Source organism: Gossypium arboreum, chromosome 7 (assembly GCF_025698485.1).
Source record: "Gossypium arboreum isolate Shixiya-1 chromosome 7, ASM2569848v2, whole genome shotgun sequence".
Lineage (NCBI taxonomy): Eukaryota > Viridiplantae > Streptophyta > Magnoliopsida > Malvales > Malvaceae > Gossypium > Gossypium arboreum.
The window spans coordinates 87303376-87322398 of record NC_069076.1 but is presented as its reverse complement, the minus strand read 5'-3'; the positions used below and the strand labels follow the sequence as shown (position 1 = coordinate 87322398).

Genomic DNA, 19023 nt, shown 5'->3' with positions numbered 1-19023 from the left:
ACAACACTTTATCTCCAATTTGAAGTTGATTTAGAGAGGTAGCAAGCTCGTTCTGGCATAATTTCTGTTTATCGCGTGTTTTCGGTTTATGTGTTCTCCATTCATCTAGCTCCTCTATTTGCAGCTGTCGTTCCTCATTGACGTCTTTATTCTCTACATGATAGTAGTTCACTGTCTCTGTTGTCTTGGTTCTAGGAGGTTCCTACAAGGACGATTGAGTATTAGTTTTATAATCGACAGGTTTTATAGCATTATATTGAGTCGTAGAGGTTTTGACTGACTCGCGTACTTGGAGTGTTACTGGGTCATCACCTGCACGAAGTGTTAGCTCTCCTGTACCTACATTAATAATGGTTCTGGAAGTTACTAAAAAGGGTCGTCCTAAATTTAAAGGTACCTCGTTATCCTCATCCATATCCAAGATGACAAAGTCTACTGGGTAAATAAATTTATCAATTTTAACGAGAACATCTTCAATAATACTCTTAGGAAATCTAACTGTTTTATCAGCCAATTGTATACTCATCCTAGTCTGTTTGGGTTTACCGAGACCTAATCGTTTAAACATTTTATACGGTATAACATTTATACTTTCCCCTAGATTTGCTAAAGCATTATTCACAAATAAACTACCAATTAAGCAAGGAATTGTAAAACTCCCTGGATCTTTCAATTTGTTAGGTAGCTTATTCTTTAGAATAGCTGAGCAGACTGCATTGAGTTCCACATGTGATGTAGCATCTAATTTTCTTTTATTGGTTAGAAGTTCCTTTAAGAATTTTGCTGAGTTGGGCATCTACGACAGAACTTCAATAAAGGGTAAGTTAATATGTAATTTCTTTAAGAGTTTGACAAACTTACCAAATTGTTCTTCAGTTCTGTCTTTCGTCATCGCTTTAGGATATGGCACACGAGGTTCATAATTCGTACTTACCTGTTTAGGATTATTATCGTTTACCTCTTCTCGACCTTTGTTGATCACATTGTCTTGCTGTAATTCTGGCTCCGGTGCAATGAATCCTTCCTTATTTTGAGTACTGATTGCATTGAGGTGTTACCTCGGATTAGGTTCAGTATTACTTGGTAAGCTACCTTGTGGTCGTTCAGAGATTAGTTTGGATAGTTGGCCTATCTGAGTTTTGAGCCCTTGGATCGATGGTTGTTGATTCTTAAGTGCTGTCTCGGTATTTTAGAAACGGGTTTCTGACACCGAGATGAATTTAGAAAGCATCTCTTCAAGGTTTGGTTTCTTCTCTTGTTGATAAAGTGGCTATTGAAAACCCTGAGGATTTTGTGGCTTTTGATTCCCTTGACCACCTCAGGAGAAATTTGGATGGTTCCTCCAACCTGCATTATAAGTATTACTATATGGGTTATTTTGAGATCGGAAGTTATTATTACCCATATAGTTGACTTGTTCTTCTTCGGTTGTAGGATTGAAGGGTTGGTATTCTGTCTGCACACCTCCGCCACTTGAGTCACACCTCATTACTGGATGTACCTGCGTAGAACCAAGTAAACCGTCAATCTTTTTATTGAGAAGTTCTACCTGATTAGAGAGCATGGTGACCGAATCAATGTTAAAAACGCCGGCTATTTTCGTTGGCTTTGTCCTCATAACTTGCCACTGATAGTTATTTAGTGACATCTCCTCTATAAATTCATTGGCATCTTTCGGTGTTTTATTGTTGATGGTTCCGCTAGTAGCTGCGTCAACCATTTGCCGAGTTGAGGGATTCAGACCATTGTGGAATGTTTGTACTTGAAGCTAAAGCGGTAACCCATGGTGAGGACACCTTCTCAATAAGTTCTTGTATCTCTCCCATGCATCGTAAAGTGTTTCTAAATCCATCTGCACAAAAGAAGAGATATCATTACGTAATTTAGCCGTTTTAGCCGGTGGAAAATATTTTAGTAAAAATTTCTCGGTCATTTGTTTCCAAGTAGTGATAGACCCTCGTTGTAACGAGTTCAATCACTGTTTAGCTTTGTTTCTCAGTGAAAAGGGAAATAACCGAAGACGAATGGCATCATCAGAAACGCCATGGATTTTGAATGTATCGTAAAATTCCAGGAAATTTGCTAAGTGAGCGTTGGGATCTTCATCCTGCAAACCATCAAACTGAACGAATTGTTGTATCATCTGAATTCGTGACTGGTTTTAAATATTTATAATGAATTGTTCTTGAAACTAACAATTATCACGATGAAAACAAGTGTACCTATCAAACAATAGTATAGTTTTAGCAAGACCGGATTGTCGAACCCAAAGGAACTAAAAGTACTAGTAATGACTGTCTTTTTATTATCTAGCCTAAGAATAATGGGGTTTGTTTTAACTAACTAATTAACCAAACTAAGAAATAACAGAAAATAGAATTGGGGAATTACTTTTTGGAAAAAATGATTGAATCAAGACAATACCTAAGGAAAAATCCACCTAGACTTCACTTGTTATTTGACTCTGAATCGGACGATTTATTCATTTGACTTGATCCTTAGAAATCCCTAAGTTATATTATTATCCCTCTCGAGACTAAAAATGTCTAACCCTAGGTTCAATAATTAAAATCTCTGTCTAATTAACTTTCTTTCTATGGTTGCATTAACTCGATCTATGGATCCCCTTATTAGGTTTCACCCTAATCTGGAAAAATCTTGTCACCCTATCTCTAGGCGCACAATCAACTCCGCTTACTTATGACAAATGTACTCTTAGACAGGGTCTATTCCTCCTCTGAATAAGAGCTAACTTGAATCAATATCCTGGAATATCAAGACAAGAATTAAGAACACATAATTAAGAATAAGCCAAATATTTATCATACAATTCAGATAATAATAACAAGATCTGTCTTAGGTTTCATTCCCCTTAGGTATTTAGGGGTTTTAGTTCATAACTAAAAAGGTAAACATCTCAGAAGAATAATGAATACAAAACATAAAGAAAAAACCCAAAACTCCTGAAGGGAAATTGAGGGGAGATCTTCAGTCTTAATGATGAATCCGGCTTCTGAAATGGATCAATCGGCTTTCCTTGAGCATTTCCCTGCTTCCTCCTATGTGCCTCCCCTCTTTCCTCTTCCTTTAGGGTGTATTTATAGGCTTTGGAATGCCTAAGAACCCTCAAAATTGGCCTTTTCTGAATTGGACTTAACTTGGGCTCGACAGGGACACTCTCGTGTGACACGCCTGTGTGCGATTACTTCAGGCCGTGGTCAAGCCTGTTAAAGAGGCACGGACGTGTGGTCCATCCGTGTGAGTCGTGCTTCGATTCTGCCAAATAGACAAGGCCGTGTGGTCTGCTCGTGTGAAGAGGCCCAGGCCGTGTTGATTTCGTATGTTGGCCAATTTTCTTCGTTTTTGGTTCGTTTCTCGTTCCTTTCACTCTCCTATGCTTACCTGAGTATAAAATATGAAATTAAGGCATTAGGAGCATCGAATTCACCAATTTTAAGGAAAAATCATCCATAAAATATGCTAAGCATGGGATAGAAATATGTATAAATTGCAGTTTATCACTATTTTTTTAACTAATACTTTAAAATTAAGCTGAATGGGGTAGCTAGGGAAAAATGCAATTGGTACCGCCTATCAGATAGGCACCACCAGTGCTGCCTACCAGATAGGGGTCACTAGTGCCACCTATCAGATAGGCACCATACCCCCATACCCCTTTCGTATTTTTATACCACGTGTACACCAAAATGGACTAAGTGGTGCCACTTATCACTTTGGTTGGACAAAGTGGTGCCACCTACGCACCACCATCCACATCTTTGAATGTACCATTTTGGTACATAATTTTTGAAACATGCCATTTCAGTATTTTTTTTAATTTTTTATTATATAGGTAAAAAACCCCCCATCGAATCGAATGAAAATATTTCAAGTTAACAAATCATATTTTATCATTTTTACTCGATTTGAAATTTTTTGAATCAAGTTAAGCTGAAATAAAATTTGAGTCGAGTTGAATCAAGTGAAATTGTTCAAGTTAAATTAAAAATTAAACATGTCAAATTAAAATCTTATTACATTATAACTAATTCCAAGTTAGAGAAAACTTTTTCAAAGTAAAATAAAAAAATACTTTAGCTTGATAAACTTGAATAATTAATTAACTTATGTAGGTTCTAAAATTATTATCCTAGAATATTTTTATTTTTAACTTTCTTTATATATTTTTAGAATTTTTTAAAAATTTTAGAATTTTTAAAAATATAAATTTTGGAATTTTATAAATATTTTGAATTTTTAAAATATTTTGAATTTTTTGTAATTTTGTTGAGAGAAACTAATTTAATCATTTTCAAACTTGACAGGGACCAAAAGGGTATTTACACCAATTTGTTATTCGAATTATTCAAATTATTCAAATTGTAAAATTCAACTGGTTTCGAACTCGAAACTCGAATTACTTAATCAAGTTGACTTGAATAACTCGATTTGATTAACTCGAAATGTAATTTTTTTTTATTTTTCTGAATCAAATCAAGTTTTACTGACTCCTAACCTAAATTGTTGTGTTCATCCAAAAAAATCAACCTGCCTCAGTGAAATGACCAAAATCAGTAAATCTCTAACATCTTAACTTCAAATGATTTCATAAAAGTAGTATTCAATAAAGGAAATCAATAACAGCTTAGTGAAGAAAAATCAAGAAGCCAATACCCTTGTTCTTTAGAGCGACAGAAGCAGAGTTGTTGCGGCCACCATTGTTGTCTTCAACATTCTAGAGAAGAGGACCAGTTTCATAGAAATGGACATCAGTGTGCAAGTTACAAAGAATCCAATAAACAAAACTCTTTATCTTCTGTGTTTCCACCTGTATCTATGGTTGCAAATATCCTTGCTATAGAAGGAGCAAAGGAAATATATTTTTGCAGGGAAGCCACTGTGACTAAGAGAAAGTTTTTTTTTTATAAAAATAGTGGGGATATTTTTTTTCTCATTTTTTGTTAGAAAAATACTAGAGATTATGTTATTGCGGAAAGATCTATTTTCATGGGGATAGATTTTGAAGTGACTTTTGGACTATTAGATGAGATTGGAAAGATAAATAAGGGATTGTTTGTATAGGGATAGTAATTTTCAGAGTGCATTGCAAATTCGATGTAGATAGATATCAATGCATATTAAATATTTCTGATGCTAGGATTAATAAAGGAAGAAATACAGAGGAGGAGGATATGGTGTTGATGGAGGCTGGTTCATCCAATGAGGGCGGAGAGCAAAAGAGTTAAATGAGCAAAGAGGTTGAGAATACAAAGGAAAAGGATGAGAATAACATGATGGATAGGGTGCTTAAATGTCGATCCTATCTTTATCATGCAAAGGGGTATATATAGAGGAGGTTTCATGTGTAGTGGTGTTAACGTGGTGAACTTGCTATCATGCCACCATTGTGAGAAGCACAAGAAGGATATCAGTGATGGGATAAATTTTGTTATTCCTTCAGAACCATGGTGCAGAGTGGTCAGGCCCAAATGGGGTTTGATGGTCTAAAGAGTCACGTTCTGAGCAAAGGAGTGGGTGTAGAGCAGAAGCCTTTTGTAGAAAGCGGGTGGTTATCTTATAGGGTAATTGACCAAGACCCTTTTAGAGAAAACAGAAGGTCAGTTAGAACTAAGCATTCCAAGCCACTTTGTCTCTTGATGACTAGTTGGCCAACATTGATTAGAGAGGTGTTTCTCAAGTGCCTTACTATTGTTGTAGGCCAATTTAACCCCATGGCCCATTTACATTTTATAAGCTCGTGAACAACATCAGCCTAACTAAACCATTAGCCTAATACCAAACTAATACACAAAACCCATTACATAAACCCAAATACAATCCATTTCTAACACTCTAAAACCCAACAACCATTAACCCACTAAGCCCAAGTCAGAAAACAGAAACCCTAGCCGAACCTACCCCCCACTTGCCCACTTGCGCCGCAACCACCGACACCACCGGCCAACCACCCTCTGACTCATCTGCTCCACCGTTTGCCCATCCCCTGCAAGGACAAAACAGAAGACATGATAGAAACAATAAAAAAGGGATGTAAAAGGGTTATAAAACCCGATTCAAAAACATTGTAAAGTGGTTCGGCAACTAAAAAAATTATGCAAAGAAAAGCATTCGATTTTTAAGCAAAAAGATAGCGATTCCATCAATATTGAAGAGAATAATCACCAAATCAAACGCAAAATCGGAGAAACAGAGAACAAAAAATCGAAATCAAAGAACGAAGGTGATTTCCTTTTTTTCCTATTTTATTTTCATTTTTTAAGCTTATTTTCTTACCTATATATTTTAAAACATATAAAAACATAATAACAAAAAAAAATTACCTTTTCCGGCCACCGTGGCGCCGGCCCCGGCGACGGTCCGGCGATCGGACCAGTGACCGGCCCATGGCCGGAAATTTCCTTCCCCCCTTTTTCTCTCCCTTCTCTCTTCCTTCTCTCTTCTTTTTTTCTTTCTCCCTCACCAAATGATTTTTTTTTGTCAATTTTAGGCCTTTTATAGCCCCCCAAAACGACGTCGTTTTGGCCTTAGCCCGTTTGTTGACCCGACCCGCTCCAAGGATCCGCGTGTTTTTCATTGGAGGGGCTAATTGCACTTTTAGCCCCTCCGCTTTTCATGCCTCTGCAATCAAGTACTTTTTCAATTTTTTAATTTGGCCCCAAAGTATGTAGTGCTTTGCGATTTAGTCCCTCTTGCTATGTTATGTTTTGAGGGAAGGATTAATTGTGTTTTTAGTCCCCCTTTGTTTTGTGCGCGTTCAAATAAGCCATTTTCCCTTTTTATTATTTCAAATTCGCCCCAAAACTTTGATTTTAATTCAATTTTAGTCGTTTTTTTCATTTTATTTATTTATTTATTTTATTTTCGTTTTTTTATATTGTTATTATCGTTCCTAATATTATTAGTACTATTATTTCTATATTTATTATTGTTATTATTAATTTTCTTGTTATTAAATATTATTATTTTAATGTATTGTTATTTCTAGTTATTATTATTTCTAGTATTATTATTATAATATTAGTGTATGTTTCATTATATATGTATGTACATACATTTTATATACAGATATTATTCTCATTACTTTATTCTAATAATATTATTATTATATTATTATTATTATTATAATATTATATTTAGATATATACATATGTATATTTATTTTAAAATGTCTCATTTTTTTACTATTATGTACATATGTATTTATCATTATATTTATTATTATATTATTTACTTTCACTATATTTTTTAAATATTATATTTTTCATATATTATGTATTTTTTATATATTATATTATTCAGTATATTTTATTGTATTATATATATATATATTAAATAATTATATTATGTATACATTTGTAAGTATCATACTATTCATATATTTTATTGTTATTTCATATATATATGTATATTATTAGTTATATATATATTTTTATACTATTTCATGTATGTATTTTTATATTATCCTTATTATTGTTATTAATATTAGTATATGTATATATCTTTAATATATATATAGGTACATATTTATGTGACATTATTAATAGGTGTTTTCAACATTATTATTATGTATGTATATATTATGTAAATATTTTAACATTATGCATTTTTATATATTATGTATATACATACCTTTTAGTATTGTATCTTTATATATATCATGTATATAATCTGAATACTATATTATATACTATATTATATTTTTCTTATATATTATCTTCTATATATATATATATATATATATATTAATAACTCTATATTATTTATGTATTTTTAACATCTTGCTATGTTTATACTTTGTAATACTATTATTATGTTTATATTTATAATATATATATACGTATGTATATGGGTAACATTATTAGTGTTTTTAATATTATGTTTCCGTCACTTCACTTATTATTATTATATGTTTATATATATATGTTAGTCTCTATTTCGTGTTTAATAATATTATTACCATGTTTAATATCGTATATATTGTCATTGTTTTAATATTATTGTCGTATTTATTATTTGCTTGATGTATTTCCAATTCGGTTCTTACCCATTCGTATTGGTTTGTTTTTCTTATTATATTATTAGCATATTATCATTTATATTTTATTATAAATATTGTTTTTACTTTTATCTTTATCTTAGCATTCTTATATTATACGTTCATATTCGTCACTCCTCATATCATCATTTGTACCATTTATTCACTTATGATTTCTTTGTATTTATTTATTTTATTTTAAAAATATATATTTGATTCATTTCTATTAATTTCAATAAATAAGGCAATGTACCGATTTAACATTAAGTCATCGATTTCATCGCTCTGTTGGGTGAAATTCGTCGACTTGTGTAAAAAACGGAATACCCTTCTAAAAAACTCGAAAATTAAAAATTCTCACTTTTCAATCGGATCATGGTTAGATGTCAAATTGAATTCGTACTTTTGAAAATCAAGACAACACGAGTTTAATAAAGATACCAATTTTGGGCGCCACGGGGGTGCTAATACCTTCCTCGTGCGTAACTGACTCCTGAACCCTATTTTTCTCTGAATTTTAACATAGCCCTAAACCCGGCCTTCATTGTTGTTCAAGAATAAATCTTCTTTTCTAAAAAATGATTTATAAGGTGTCCGATCACCCCTAGGAAAAAAGACCGATGGCGACTCCCTGTTTATTTTAAAATCAAATTTCAACTTATCAAGTTTCCACTCAATCGCCACAATTAGCGACCAAAAGCTAAAATTTTACGTCGCTACAGCTGGCGACTCCACTAGGGACCCGTATTTTTTAGAGTCGAGTCGAATTAAACGCGTGTTGTCAAAATTTTCAAAATTCCTTGTTCAAATTAATATTTAGTCGTGATCCTAAAATTGTGTTTTTGAAAAATCATGCATTTGCATCGTGTTGTATATATTCTTCTAACTTGTTTTGTCTAGTTGTTTTAAAGCTTTAAATTCTTATGGTTTTAGTTTTGGTTTAGTTTTTAAATAAAGCGTAAAGGTTTGTGAGTTTCTCCCCACACACCGTGCACGTGCATTCTTGCATAACATGAGCTCTATACCCGGGCTCCGTCTGTTTAAGTGAAAGTAAACGCTATGCCTTCGTGAGTTAACTCGTCCCTCCAAACAGGCTAGTGAATACTTTCGGGTTACATATGACTTATGCTTTCGTGAGTTAACTTGTCCCTCCGCATAGGCATAAGTAAATGTAATCCCTCGAATTGAACTCGTGAACCTGTGATTGGCTACAACCGAGGCTTCGTACTAATCTTAGTAGATGACAGTACGGACAATTCGAGTACCTATCTAGAACCGAAACCACATATAGTGAACCGTACGAGCCACCTAACTAGAGCCATACCGAACCTCCGTCCGTTAATGGTCACCAAAATAAGTACACGGGAGAAACGCCTCTTGTCTCTCATTTTCTTTACATTTACACTGTTTATGCAAAAGAACTGAATCGGGTAACTTAATTTGTTTCTTAATTTATAATTGTTGTGGTTACTAACCAAGTTTGTTTGTTTTCATTCTTATTTTACATCATGCATTATAGGCATCATATTAGGAAGGTGTTGACTAGAGATTGGTTGCCAAAAAATGGGTTTCTAATGGAAGAGTCAATTATACAAACAACCGAGAAGAATGCCGTGGTTCGGGACTGGTCTCTAAAAACTTAAAAAGAAAAAAGGGGATAGTCTAGTGGAGGGATGTATTGCCAATCTGCCCAAGCACGTAACTGTGAATGTTCGCCAGAATAACCTTGAAGATTTGGTTCGGGTTTGGAATCAGTGGGACTCAGACACTAGGGGTATCTTCACTGAAAGATATGGGGACATAGCCAATTTGATTGCTGTTAACGTAGACGAACGATTGATCTAAGCCATGGTCAAATTTTGGGATCCGGCTTACCAATGTTTTACCTTCGATCGAGAAGATATGACTCCGAATATAGAGGAGTATGTTGCTTTGCTTCGTGTTGAAAACGCGTAATTCTATAAAGTATATGTGAAGGAGCCTAAGCCGATGACCTTTAAGAAGAAGTTAGTAAGATTGACAGACATGACTGACGCATGGGCCGAAAAATAGATAAAGAAGAAGAATGAAACCATTTGCATTCTATGGTCTTCGTACGAGAATTGGTTCTGAACCATCCTGACATGTTGAAAAGGGTAAATCTATTCGCTTTGGCCATTTACGGTTTGATCATCTTCCCGAAAGTCCTTAGACACATAGAAGTTGTGGTAGTGGATTTCTTTGAAAAATTAAAACAAGGAATCAACCCTGTCCTGACTATCCTAGCCGAGACCTTCAGATCCCTGAGTAGTTGTCGGAGAAAAGGGGAAGGACGATTTATCAGATGCGCACAGTTGCTGAATGTTTGGATTTTGAGCCATTTCTGGAAAATAGAGCGTACACCGTACCACATGTTTTCAAAAACTTTCGCCTCATTGGAAGCCTATATTGAGAGAGAATGGCCAAAGGATGTCACTGAAGAACATTGGGTTTCAGTTTTTCAGAACCTTCGAGCTGAAGATGTAACCTGGAGAGCACCGTGGATCCTCCCTTCGGTTCTGTTATACAAGGTTGGAAATCAAGATTGGGTACCACTACTCGGATTATGGGAAGGAGTTGGATATGCCCCGCTATTAGTCCAAAGGCAATTTTCTTCACGACAATTCATACCCGCCACTGGAGGATTAGCACAGTCCGAGTTCGCTTTTGTGGGTGAAGGGTATATGAAGAAGGTCTGAGACACTGCAAAGTCTTGGAAGAAAATTCATCTGATGGAATTGGCCCTATATGCTGATACCCTCACCCAAGATTACAACATCTGGAGGAAGCAACGGGTGAATAGTCAGCAAATCTCGTCAATGAACTACACCGTCTAGAATCCTTTCTCGGAGGAAATACCGTCTGAGATAGAAATGGCAAGACAAGAATTTGAACGAGAAAAGGCCAAGATGTCTCGGGACCTTAGTGCTCTTCAAGAGGAAAACTACCAATTGAAGATCCAGAACTGAGAAAATGCAAAAAGAGGTTGAAGTCGTAAGAAATGACCTAAGAGATCTTCATCTGGAAAATAAGAAGTTAAAAAGCACAATAAAGAATAGTGGGCTGGGCAAGTCGTCGGCAGAATGGAAAGAAGAAATAAGCAACATTAAAGGTGAGATGGAATTTTGGAAAGGAAAAGCGATGAAAGAGGAGGAAAAGGCTACGCGGGATATGATCGAGCTAAGGAAGAAGAACGCCGAATATGAAGCTGTGTCTGCTGAGGTAATGACTAGTCGATCTAAGTGTCAAGAACTAAAAAAGAGGATACAAGAGTTAGAAGACATGTTGCAAGATCGTCAACAACAGCTGGATACTCTCTTGAAGGCTTTGGAAGAAAAGAATAGTCAAAATGATAGAGATATTCGTGCTTACGAAGAGGGCCTCCAAGAAAAAGAAATGTAACTTAGCTATTTGATCAATGAAATTCGTGGGGTAGCCATGCATATGGTACAACTATCGGAAGAAGCTGAAATTCTCATTTGCCAATTCCCTCCAAGTCGAAGATCGAACATATCAAAATTCTTAGCACGAGTAAAGAAATATGGCGATATAGCTAGGAAGTTTGTGTAATGGCTGAATCGAAAATGGCAAAATATTTTGTAATGAACTCTTTTGATGAATGAAATGCCTAAATAGGGGCTATCTTGAAATTAACACCCATTTATTGCATTTTTTTCATGATTGACATTCATTTATGCACTCATTCATTCATTACATATATCTATCCTATAATCATTCGCTAAGGTTAGAATCATATAATTCGCAGTCACAACACTTCAAATCTGGAATCACGCCATTCGTATAGAACGCGTCGACAAGCTAGAACAATAGAGGCTGAGTTCAATGAAAGAATCGAAAGAATGGAAAGAGTCCAAAGGGAATTACAAGAACAACTGGCTAAGTCACAGCAAGAGACAAGAGACTTAATGGTGAGATCTCGAGAAGAATCACTCGAACAAAGGGACTAAATGGCCAAGATGATGGAAATGATGTCAGCTTTAGTTAAAGGAAAGGGACCCATGCAGAGCCCTGACGTCGAGGAACCTCGGTCAAGAGTTAATCATAATCAAGATCCGCTCTATCCCCCAGGATTCACTCCACCGCATGCCCACGCAATACAAAGAGGGTACACCCAAGAGGAACCCACAGACCTGGAGCAACGGGCGGTGCCACCTGCTCACATAGGGCAAGGAATGTTTGTATCAAACTCGGGGGCTAGTCTTGCTGATCCACTCGTTCCAGATTTGGACAATCCAGCAGAAATAGCAAAGTTAAAAATCGGTGATCACGAGGTTCAAGAGAAGTATAGGAGCTTAGAGGAAAGACTTAAAGCAATAGAGGGTACTGAAGCCTTCTCTACACTGAGTGCCAAAGAGCTCAGTTTGGTGCCCGATCTGGTTTTGCCTCCGAAATTTAAAATTCCAGATTTTGAAAAGTATGATGGGACAAGGTGTCCAAAAGCACATCTTGTCACGTTTAGCCGAAAAATGACTAGTTATGTGAACAAAGATAAGCTACTCGTACATTGTTTTCAGGACAGTCTAGTAGGATCGGCTCTTCAGTGGTACAACCAGCTTAGTAGGGAAAAGACCCGATCCTGGAAGGACTTGGCATCAGCCTTTTGTGAGCAGTACAAGCATGTATCGGATATGGTGCCTGATCGAATGACCCTACAAATGATGGAAAAGAAACCAGCAGAAACCTTTAGACAGTACGCGCAAAGGTGGAGAGATATCTCGGCCCAAGTGGAGCCTCCACTGATTAAGATTGATATAACAGTCCTTTTCATCAATACTCTGAGAGCACCATTCTATGACAAGCTGGTGGGAAGTGCCACGAAGGACTTTGCAGATATTGTAATATCCGGTGAACTTATAGAGAATGTCGTCAAGAGCAGTAGAATGAAAGGTCAAGAAAGTTTAAGAAGGGTAGTGTCCATGAAGAAGAAAGAACCAGAAGCCCATATGGTGGGAATGAGAAGCCGTTATACCCCTAATCCATATCCAAACCAACCCCGACCTCGAAATTATCCTCCTCTAAATTTCTATTATCCTCCTCAGACCCCTTACTACCAAGCATCACCTCCTTCCTACCCTGTATACGCCATGAACAACCAAAGGCCCGTCACTACATTCCCACAAAACACTCTACCCATTCAAAGCCAACCCAGAAATGAACCAAGACCAACAAGGCCCAATCCCGAGAGACCACAATTCACCCCTATTCCTGTGTCGTATAGGGAACTGTACCCAAAACTCCTAGAGAAGCAATTAATATCTCCCCATTACATGGCACCCCTTAAACCTCCATACCCGAAATAGTACAATCCAAATGCTAGTTGTGCATACCATGCCGGGAACCAGGGAAACTCTACGGAAAACTGCCTGGCCTTCAAAAAGAAAGTTCAAGGACTCATCGATGCGGGTATTCTACGATTTGATGGCACTGGCGGTACATTCGGGAACCCATTCCCAAACCACGTCGAAGGGAATGTGAGCACAGTGGGAGAAGAGGATAAACGACAAAGTAGAATATGGGTTTCTGAAATAAGAACACCTCTGCAGAAAATCTGGGAGGTGCTAGTTGAAAAGGGGTTACTCTGTCATCTTAACAGAGTATTCGAGGGAAGGAATACAAAAATCAAAGTTTTTGCGAATTCCATGGTATTGAGGGGCACGACATTCAATCCTGTGAAGAGTTTAGGAGATTACTGCAAAATATGATGGACAATAAGGAGATTGAGATTGTCTATAAAGGCGAAGAGGCCAATAGAGGAGAAATATGCGCTTCTGACCATCAATCGTCAGGTTTCCCGTATAGCACCGACCGACCTGTTAATAATTTATTATGACGCGAAGGAGCCGGTGAAACCAAAAGTGATAATCGAGTTACCATCTCCTTTCCCCTACAAGGACAATAAAGCAGTACCATGGAAATATGACGTCAATATCGTCACACCTGAAGATGAAAAACCCAAAGCCATGACTGGAAGCGTTGGGGAAGTAGGTCATTTCACTCGTAGTGGAAGATGTTATTCAAAAGAGGTCGAACTAGTGAAGAAGAACAGTGACTTGAACAGAAAGGAAAAGCACCGATGCACGTGACCGAAGATGAGCATGAAACTGTGCCTGAACAAGAAGCTAAAAAGTCTGTGGATGAAGAGGAAGCACAGGAATTCTTAAAATTTATTAAGCACAGTGAGTACAACATGGTGGAATAATTGAGTAAGCAGCCAGCACGAATTTCGGTATTATCTCTACTGTTAAATTCAGAACCGCACCGAAACGCCTTGTTAAAGGTGTTGAATCAAGCTTACGTCGCAAACAATATATCCATTGAGAAGCTTAACAGATGGGTGAATAACCTAAACGCGGATAATTTCATTTCTTTTAGTGATGATGAAATACCACCCAATGGTGGGGCTCCGTGAAAGTATTGCATATCACAACCCACTGCAAAGGTTATATAATACCGAACGTGCTCATCGACAATGGATCAGCACTCAACGTCATGTCTTTGGCCACACTTTCCAAGATTTCGATGGATTTGTCCTATTTAAGGCCCTGCCATTCTACAGTAAGGGCATTCGATGGAACAAGACGAAAAGTCATGAGAAAAATCGAGATCCCTTTAGAAGTGGGTCCCTATATATACGATGTTGAATTTCAAGTCATGGACATTACACCATTATACAATTGTCTCTTGGGAAGACCTTAGATCCATTCTGCTGGAGCAGTCCCATCATCCCTCCATCAAAAGGTGAAATTTATCATGGATGGCTGTTTGGTCACTGTCGAGGGAGAAGAAGACATTGAAGCATCTATTTCTGCCGACGCACCATACATTGAAGTGAGTAAAGATGCTATGGAATGTTCCTTCCGATCTCTTAAATTTGTCAATGCCACATTCGTCGCTGAGGGAAACAGAATTCCCGAGCCAAAACTATCGAGAAATACCAGGATGGGTGTCAAGTTGACTACAGGAAATTGAGCCCGAGCAAGGAAAGGTTTGGGAAGGTACCTGCAAGGAATAGTCAGGGCTCTAAAGCCAGTGCACCACAAGGCCCAATACGGTTTCGGGTTCCAGCTGGACATGCGCCAAAGAAGAAAATAGTGGAAGAAGGATCAGGAGAGAAGGATTGCGAGAACTTTGGGCCAAGAAGTAGAATGAGAGCCCATAACGTACCCTCCTTTGTCAAAAACATTTACATCTGCAGGGATGATATACCCCGGACAGGATAATATACAAAGCACGCTGTTATTAATTGAAAGGGGTCTTCAGAATGTCAGTATAAATGTCATTGACAAAGGAAGTGGGGCAATTAAATATGTTTCAACGATACGCCATTGTCCTCCTGGTTTCATGTTGAACAATTGGACTGCCGAGGACCTTCTTGTAGTTTATAAGTCTTCAGAGTAATGCTCAAACATTAACCCTCTATTGTGTCCTTAGATATAATAGAATTCTTTTGTAAGAGCTTGCATTCACTCTTTATCATTTAATTTAATATCAATGAAGATGCATTTTGTCACGATCTTTTGCATTATCACTAATTTCATAATCATCTTATCATTTTATAGCCTATCTGTACATTTGCCTCAGACCATGCCATAACATTTCGTTTGTTGGTTCCAATACTTGGATGCCCCTTTATAGTTTCCTTTTCCATTCACTTTTCAGGTGCTCAGATATCAACAGCATGAACAAACCCGTTACGAGTCCTGAAATCGATTTTGAGAAGGCTATTTGTTTAGGAGAATTTGAAGTCGAAGAAAATACCAAAGACTATGTCTCGTCTCCTGACTTGCTAAGAATGGTGGAGCAAGAGGATAAACAGATTTTGCCTCATCAAGAATCTGTTGAAACAATAAATTTGAGAACTGAAGAAAAGAAGCAAGAAGTGAAAATTGGGACCTCTATTTCAGAGGACACCAGGCATAATTTGATTGCTTTGCTCCGCGAGTACAAAGATGTATTCGCATGGTCATATCAAGACATGCCAGGATTGGATGTAGATGTAGCAGTCCATAAACTCCCATTAAAGCCAGAATGCAAGCTTATTCAACAAAAGCTAAGACGGATGAGACCTGAGATGTTGTTGAAAATAAAAGAGGAAGTCAAGAAGCAATTTGATGTTGGCTTCCTACAAGCCTTCAAATATCCAGAATGGGTGGCTAATATAGTCCCGGTACCAAAGAAAGATGGAAAAGTACGAATCTATGTGGATTATCGTGACCTAAACTGAGCAAGTCCTAAAGATAATTTTCCCTTACCACACATTGACACGTTGGTGGATAACACAACAAAACATTCATTGTTTTCTTTCATGGATAGATTCTCGGGGTATAATCAGATCAAGATGGCCCCTGAGGATATGGAGAAAACTACCTTCGTAACAATGTGGGGAACATTCTGCTACAAGGTGATGCCATTTGGGTTAAAGAATGCTGGGGCAACATATCAGAGGGCTATGGTGACATTATTTCATGACATGATGCATAAAAAAATAGAGGCTTACGTCGACGACATGATTGCTAAATCCCGAGGGGAAGAAGAGCATATAGCGAACCTGAATAAGTTGTTCGACAGATTGAGAAAGTTCCAGCTAAAGCTCAATCTGGCCAAATGTACGTTTGGGGTTACCTCAGAAAAGTTACTAGGCTTCATCGTCAGCAAAAGAGGCATTGAAGTTGATCTAGATAAGATAAAAACCATTCAAGAACTACCACCTCCGCGCACGCAAAAAGAGGTCAGAGGATTTTTAGGGAGGTTGAACTACATCGCTCGGTTCATCGCTCAACTGACCAACCAGTGTGACCTAATTTTTCGACTCCAACAAAAACATAATCCGGGAGAATGGGACGAGGAATGCCAGATGGCCTTTGATAAAGTAAAACAATATTTGTCTAGTCCTCCAGTGCTAGTACCACCAAATTCCGGAAGACCATTGATATTATATTTGACTGTGTTTGAAAATTCGATGGGTTGCGTACTGGGGCAACACGACGAGTCAGAAAAGAAAGAAAAAGCAATCTACTACCTCAGTAAAAAGTTCAATGAACATGAGGCAAAGTATTCATCCATTGAAAAATATTGTTGTGCTCTGGTTTGGGTAGCTCGGAGACTTAGGCAATATATGTTGTATCATACGACATGGTTGATTTCAAAGCTAGATCTAATAAAGTACATGATGGAATTACCTGCACTCTCAGGAAGAATGGCACGATGACAGATCTTACTATCAAAGTACAACATCATCTCTGTGAGTCAAAAGTCGATAAAAGGAAGTGCAATAGTAGATTTCTTAGCAGCTCGAACAACGGAAGAATACGAGCAATTGAGATTTGATTTCCTGGATGAAGACTTGATGTGCATCACGGGAAAAGAATGCGAGTCATCAAAAGAGAAATCATGGAATATGAGCTTTGATGGTGCATCGAATGCATTGGGGCATGGGATTGGAGCAGTCTTAGTATCACCAGAAGGGAACCATTATCCGTTCACTACTAGGCTGAACTTTTTCTGAACCAATAACATAGCGGAATATGAGGCTTGCATCATGGGACTGCGTGTAGCAATTGAACGAAACATCCAAACTTTAGAGGTATACGGAGACTCAGCATTGGTGATTTATCAAATCCGTGGAGATTGGGAAGTGAGGGATTCAAAATTAGTCAAATATAGTGATCTCGTGGAAGGGTTGATTAAAGAATTCAAAGAAATAACTTTTAATTACTTCCCACGAGAAGAAAACTAGTTAGCTGATGCCCTGGCCACTTTGGCTTCAATGTTCAAAGCAAACAGAGAAACAGAAATAATACATCTTCAAATGAGCATATATGAAGTCCCTGCACATTGTTTTAGCATTGAAAAAGAGCCAGATGGACGGCCATGGTTTCATGATATCCTAAAATATATCAAGAATCAAAAGTATCCCGAACAAACAAATGAGAACGACAAAAGAACAATCAAAAGAATGGCAGTGGGATTTGCTCTTGATGGGGACATCCTGTACAAAAGAGGAAAAGATCAAGTGCTCTTGAGATGCGTGGATGATGTTGAAGCTAGCAAAATACTTGAAGATATCCATGAGGGAATTTGTGAGACACACACCAATGGTTTCACTATGGCCAGGAAGATTATAAGACTCGGTTATTACTGGCTGACGATGGAAAGTGACTGCATTAGTTTTGCACGAAAATGTCACAAATGTCAAATTTATGGTGATAAAATTCATGTAGCCCCGTCGCCCCTTCATGTCATGACTTCTCCGTGGCCCTTTTCTATGTTGGGCATGGATGTTATAGGGCCAATCTCCCCAAAAGCTTCTAATGGACACCGATTCATTTTTGTGGTCATTGATTACTTTACAAAATGGATAGAAGCCGTTTCGTTTGCCAATGTGACGAAGACTGCAGTTTGTAGGTTTTTGAAAAAGGAAATCATTTGTCGATATGGTTTGCCTGAAAGAATCATTTCAGATAACGCCATGAATCTGAACAATAAGATGATGAAGGAGGTGTGCGAACAATTCCAAATAAAGCATCATAACTCATCACCCTATCGCCCGAAAATGAACGGGGCTGTTGAAGCGGCCAATAAGAATATTAAGAAGATTATTGGGAAAATGACCGAGACATATAAAGACTGGCACGAGAAGCTACCATTTGCTTTGTATGCATATCGCACATCTGTGCGGACATCTACGGGAGCAACTCCTTTCTCTCTGGTCTATGGAATGGAAGTTGTACTACCCATTGAAGTTGAGATCCCCTCTCTACGAGCCTTAATGGAATCAAAACTAGAATAAGCAGAATGGGTTCGAGCTCGATATGACCAGTTAAACCTTATTGAAGAAAAATGTCTGAAGGCAATCTGCCATGCACAGATGTACCAGAAGAGAATGATCACAGCCTATGATAAGAAAGTACGGCCAAGAGAATTCCACG

The 19023-nt window shown here is 37.4% G+C and overlaps 1 protein-coding gene and 1 non-coding gene across 2 annotated transcripts; both read left to right on the top strand.

The window, feature by feature from the left end:
- The first annotated feature begins 1778 nt into the window (after positions 1 to 1778).
- On the top strand, positions 1779 to 1885 carry LOC128296109 (small nucleolar RNA R71). Its single transcript, XR_008286657.1, has one exon. It is a non-coding gene; the product is annotated as a small nucleolar RNA R71 (small nucleolar RNA).
- A 9162-nt stretch (positions 1886 to 11047) lies between these two features.
- Positions 11048 to 11476, top strand: LOC128295443 (uncharacterized). The gene has a single exon (XM_053031022.1). The coding sequence runs from the start codon at positions 11048 to 11050 to the stop codon at positions 11474 to 11476; it is 429 nt and encodes a 142-aa protein (XP_052886982.1).
- The last annotated feature ends 7547 nt before the right edge of the window (positions 11477 to 19023 follow it).

Excerpts from the sequence above, each read along its gene's own strand:
- LOC128295443 (XM_053031022.1), top strand. The coding sequence starts at position 11,048 with ATGCAAAAAGAGGTTGAAGTCGTAAGAAATGACCTAAGAGATCTTCAT.